This window comes from Vigna umbellata, chromosome 5 (genome assembly GCF_029865625.1).
Source record: "Vigna umbellata cultivar VRB3 chromosome 5, Vumbellata_1.0, whole genome shotgun sequence".
Lineage (NCBI taxonomy): Eukaryota > Viridiplantae > Streptophyta > Magnoliopsida > Fabales > Fabaceae > Vigna > Vigna umbellata.
Window position 1 is genome coordinate 10,356,457 of NC_142169.1, and position 5,534 is coordinate 10,361,990.

A 5,534-nucleotide genomic window follows, 5' to 3' on the forward strand; every position below is an offset into this window, starting at 1 on the left:
AGCCACTGAGTTCTCCATCTCCTCCGAGGTGGGACCCACCTCTGTACCAAATGGGTCACTGGGTCACTTCTTCGGTCACGCTGAACCGGCGAGATGGTGGTGGAGATGGTGACAAAAATTAGGCAATTCGAATGAGAGGGTGTTGAAGGAGGGAAGAGGGAAGAAAAGTTCATCTTTTGTCTTCACTTTGTTTGACATTTTCACTTTCTCAACAAATCCAAAATCTTCAAAAAAAAATGAGATTTGGTTAAATAGTCCAACTTTAAAGAAGATCCACTAAACACTGATTGTCTAGAAAAGAGGCCACCACAGAAAATATTAGCTCCAGTGCTCAAGCTAAAAGAAAACCGGCACAAGCTAAATCTGAAAAGAAATGTAAACTGAGGCAAGAGAACCTTGGAAACCCCAAAAATGACAACAGGTTCTGATCAAAGACGGTCTGTGTAATTGAGGCCTGTACAATGCCGGTGTTGATGGCAACAAAGCCATTCACACGCGAAATGTTGAGTGTGAAACTACCAGCACCCATGGCCTCAGTGGCGAGGGTAGGTTGGAAGGGGTTAACAACCGATTCAAGCGAGCCAAGAGGGTAATAGGAATGGAGGACATGGAATTTAAGAACCACCCCTTTTTTATCTACAGGGAGAGACTGAAGGGCCACAGAGGGCGGAAGATCAGCAAATGCATCATCCACCGGTACGAAAAATGTGATTCCAACATCACCCTCATCAGCCTCAAATTCCTAAAATTGGAAATTAAATAGTTAGTTAAATGTCAAAGTCTAAATTGTACATATGATAAAGATTTTCACATAAGTAACATGTAGAAACTAATTAATGAAATTCAAACTCAGTATCTGAATCACCAACACTGCCTGAACTACGCTGGAGGCCGCGAGCATTGAGGCGATGACGTTGAAGTTGTGGCCATCTATTAGGGCTTTGGTGATGTTGAGGACGATGTTGGGGCGGATTTCGGACGCCATGAGGTCAAGGTCATAGGGATGAGAAGGGAATTGATGGCGAAGATGGTGACATAGTATAGGGTAGGGTTTTGACGAGGGACAAAACGATGACATTTGAGAGGAAGTAAGGGGGAGCGGATTGAGACGAGGCCAGATTGGGGGTCGCGCATGAGGATTTGGCGACACACTTCTCCTAGTGGAAGCCGCCAGGAGTTGCCAAGGGTACGGCGGGGGAGGCGGAGGGAGACGGCGTGGAGAGGATAAAGAGGAGAGATGAATGTGTGAAAGAAGAGGATAGTTTTTTAAAATTTAAAATAATTAAATTCCACGTAACTCTGTCACGTATCTCACGTTGCAAAGTCAGCATCCTACATCACTGCAATCTTAACACCGTTATAACAAAATTAACGGCAAGGCTCCAATTGACTCAATTTTACAGAAACAGGGACTTAATTGAGAACATTTACAATACAAGGACCTAATTGAGACAACCCTACACAAATAGGGATGTCTGAGATGATTAAACCTTATATTTATAATTTTATCAATATATTTTATTTATATTAAAAGAATTGATTTATATTACATTTTTTTATTAGTTGGAATAAATAAGTTTTGTCGAAACTAATCATACGCATTTGAATATCTAACTAAGCCTCCAACTACAAAATTCACCAAAATTTTATTATTATTATCATTTTATATACGGTTTAAAGTTTAGAAAAAATAAAAAGTAAAACTAAATAATTATTAACACTAGATAATATATATATATATATATATAAAGGAGTTTGCTAACTTATGTAACCTCTTAAAGTCTATTAAATTTTAGTTGACAAAAATATCCTCTTATATTATGGAGTCTAAGTTTTAAGATTAAGTGTATTTAAATAATTTCTGATTTTTTTTTATTTTTTTATTTTAAATTAAAAATAAAAATTATTAAAATACCCTTATGTTTAAAGTATGTCTTTCTTTATGAATAGGGATTTTTTTGTCAACTAAAATTTGGTAGACTTTAAGAGGTTACATAAGTTAGCAAAGCCCATATATATAATTAGATATATTAAATAACAACAGTAATTAAAAATCATTCATGTAAAAATATCGTGTTTTAGTGTAAGATAATGAGACTCGATTATTTTAATATTAAAATTTTAAAGTATGAATAAGTTTCATCATTTAAAAATACACATTTTCTCTAAAAATGTTTCTCCTAGAGCTCTTTTCTTTTTCTCTAAGTTTTATCACCTCCGTTTGTATGGAGATTAGAGACTACTCGAGTAATCCTTGTGGTGAACTCTTTATTTTTGTCTAATTAATTTCTTCAATAAACTAAGTTGATTTTCTACCTCTTTTCTTGATTTATTTGTTCTTTTTTTGCACGTGACTATTTTTGGCTCACAAGTAGAGTTTGAGTTTTCATTGTTAGTCTCTACTGTTTAGTGATTCTAATGGTGTGTCATAATCGTGTTTGTGTTGTTCATAGGCATAGATAGAGCTTCTTGTGTGTTAGAGGGTGTTAAAAGGGCTCTTTGGATAGCTTAATCCACCTTTCAAGTAAGAGAAGGTAATTGCACAATTTTATGTGATTGATACCTTGTAATTTCAAATGGTATCTTATATAGTATTTTACTTTATGATTGAGTTGTGTGATTAAGAATGGATGTGTAAAATTGATATTATGGTTGTAATTTGGTTTACTTGAATTATATGATGAATTTGGGAATGTTGTTTGTTTCAGATGATATTGTTTGAATAATTGAAGGTAGTGTAATTTGAAATTGGTATGCTTTTGGCATCTGCAATAGTTGTTGAATTGTTTGACAAGGTTGGAATGACATAAATTTGTCGAATTATGTTCTACAAAATTATGCAGACTCGTTTAGCAAAGATAAATTCATAGAACAACTGACTTGGTTGTCATTGAGTAAGAATATACTCGTTAAGCGAAGTCAAAGTTAGAGAGTTATTGCTTAGTGGTCGTTGGGCGAGAGTATACTTGTTGAACAAAGTCAAAGTCAGAGAGTTCACTGAATTGGTCGTGACTGGGTGAAATAAGTCTTGTTGGTCAACTTTAGAAGAATTTTAAGTCTATGAGCTCTAGTGATTACTCATTGGGCGAGCTATTTGGTCGTTGGACGAGTGGGCTTTCAAACCCTACTCATTGAGCAAAATTACAGAGTATGGTTCTATTATTATCTCATTTTTTTGGTTTAATGTGTGATTTTGTAAATGTTAAAATGATGGTTGATTTATGATATTTATCTAAGAATGATTAGTACTAATTCAACGAGGATTGGTTGTGATTTTGTTAGTGTACGCATTAACATATAGAAGGTCAGTATATAGGTATCTTAAACTCTAATAACTATTGACCCTCAAATATAGTAGAATGAGTTATAGGGTGATAGTTACAGGAGATCCTAGTCACTAATTTTTTTGTCATGGGCTCGAAGGAGATTAACTTTGTAAGTAGTAGAATGATAATCCCTTTATTTATAACTTTGTATAAATACTACTATAAGTGCATACCTACACTAAAGTCCAATGTCAAAGACATATATTTAAATAATTGAGTATAGTGTTATTTGTTTGTGTGAATATATATTGATAATTTGTATTTTATATATGTTTAGATTATATATATATATATATATATATATATATATATATATATATATGACATACTTTAAATAATTAAGAAAAATAATTTTGTTCATTATCTTACTCTTTGTTTAGTATTTTTTTTCTTTGTTAGTTTAATGATATAAGCAAATAAAAATATAATAGTTTTTGTAGTTCAAGATATCGATGACGCAACGACTTAAATTTGATTGATTGACAATTGTATTAAATTTTGAAAACTATAATTCTGTTAGTTTAATTTTATAATTATCTATATTCAATATATATTTGTATAAGGGTAACTGTAATACTTCTCTACTTAATGATTATCCTTAATAGTTTTATATGCTCAATCATGTATAATAATTATTAAATAAAATTTTATAAGAGACATCAAAATGAACAAATAACATTAATAAATAAAATAATAAATAATTATAAAATAAATAAATAAAATAATAAATGTCTGGTCTCTTTAAAATAATAGCATTAATTAAAAATTGAAAGTTTTTATAAACTATTAATTAGTAGTAGTTAAACTCTTTTTATTTGTGTTGTCACACTTTTTTTTCTCTATCTCTCACCCTCTATACCACCTTCCTTTGCTGGACTTAGACTCTTTTTATATGAACAGTTGAAATAATCTACCACCTTCCTTTGCTGGACTTGACTCCTTTTTATAAGAGCAGTTGAAACAATTATTTAATCAGAATGTCATTTTTTTTTTTTTGAGTTTTAGACTAGTCTTCAAAGTTTCCTTAGTAAAATATATCAATTAAAACAATATCCTTAATGCAATGACACATACTTATTTAATATAAGGTGAATTTACAATATATTTTTTCTTGAAGCTACATGAATTCTATTTACTAAATATTTATAAGATTATTCAATTTATCTGGTATAAAATAATGAGCTGTGATTTTTAATTCAAAGATTAAATATCTTTTGTACTTAAAATTTTTTGTTTCATACTTTATATATGTATATAAATAATTTTATTTTAATTAAATTCTGTATAAATTCTGTATAATTACAATTTTATATCAAATTTTTTTCACATACTAGTGAAAACAAGTGTTAACTTTTATTTATGATATTAAAAATAATATATTATTATTGTTATTATTATTATAATCATAAAATTAAATATAAATATTTTTTTAATTTTATTGTAAATATTATTTTATATATTTTGTACGTAATTTTTGTAACATCTAATATAATAAAAAATTTACTAAACAAAATATTATACATTTGATAGAATATAGCATATAGACAAGAAAATATATAGTTTATCATTCAAAGTAATAACTATATAAATAAAAACACATATTTTTATAACCTCCTAAAGACATAGTATCTCAAAAGAGGTAAATTGTTATACAAAACGTCTCAATAATTATATATATATATATATATATATATATATATATATATATATATATATATATATATGCATCTTTATACATATATTTATATGTTAAACTTCGAATATCACTCGACGGTATCCTTTGGCTCCATCAATGACGAGCTAACACCTACAACATCCTCTCCTCACACTAAATGGTGATCAATGCCAAAGAGATTGTAGCACATACAAAAAAACAACACAAAAGCAAAGATAAGCTATTATACAAAGAAATCAACATATTAAAATTTAGTATGATAAATCATATATAAACATTCAAAACAACCCATCAAACACTTTATCATATCACACTTAAACCTCTCCACTCGATGATCCGGATCTAATGCTGACATAGACTTCGCTGAAGGTTTACACCCATGGTAGTATTTATACTCTATAGAGTCATAAACAAATGTCACACGACCTACTTCCCCATAAGGTTAGTTTTCCCTTGCACAACCCAATGGATCAGGGTAAAGACCTCATGTCATTCTCTTCGTCACCCCATTCACTCGACATGAGTTGAATGGT

General features: G+C 30.1%; 1 protein-coding gene across 1 annotated transcript; it reads right to left on the bottom strand.

Moving 5' to 3' along the window:
• Nucleotides 1–331: 331 nt before the first annotated feature.
• LOC124823101 (fasciclin-like arabinogalactan protein 4) lies at nt 332–985 on the bottom strand. Its single transcript, XM_088115608.1, has 2 exons — nt 866–985; nt 332–742 (listed from the first exon to the last, which is right to left on the bottom strand). The coding sequence occupies exons 1-2, from the start codon at nt 983–985 to the stop codon at nt 332–334; spliced, it is 531 nt and encodes a 176-aa protein (XP_087971734.1).
• Nucleotides 986–5,534: the final 4,549 nt, after the last annotated feature.

Bases quoted from the DNA above. Each gene is read 5' to 3' on its own strand.
- LOC124823101 (XM_088115608.1), bottom strand. From the start codon at position 985: ATGGCGTCCGAAATCCGCCCCAACATCGTCCTCAACATCACCAAAGCC. The intron at 743-865 runs GTGATTCAGATA...TTCCAATTTTAG, and splicing joins GCGTAGTTCAGGCAGTGTTG to GAATTTGAGGCTGATGAGGG.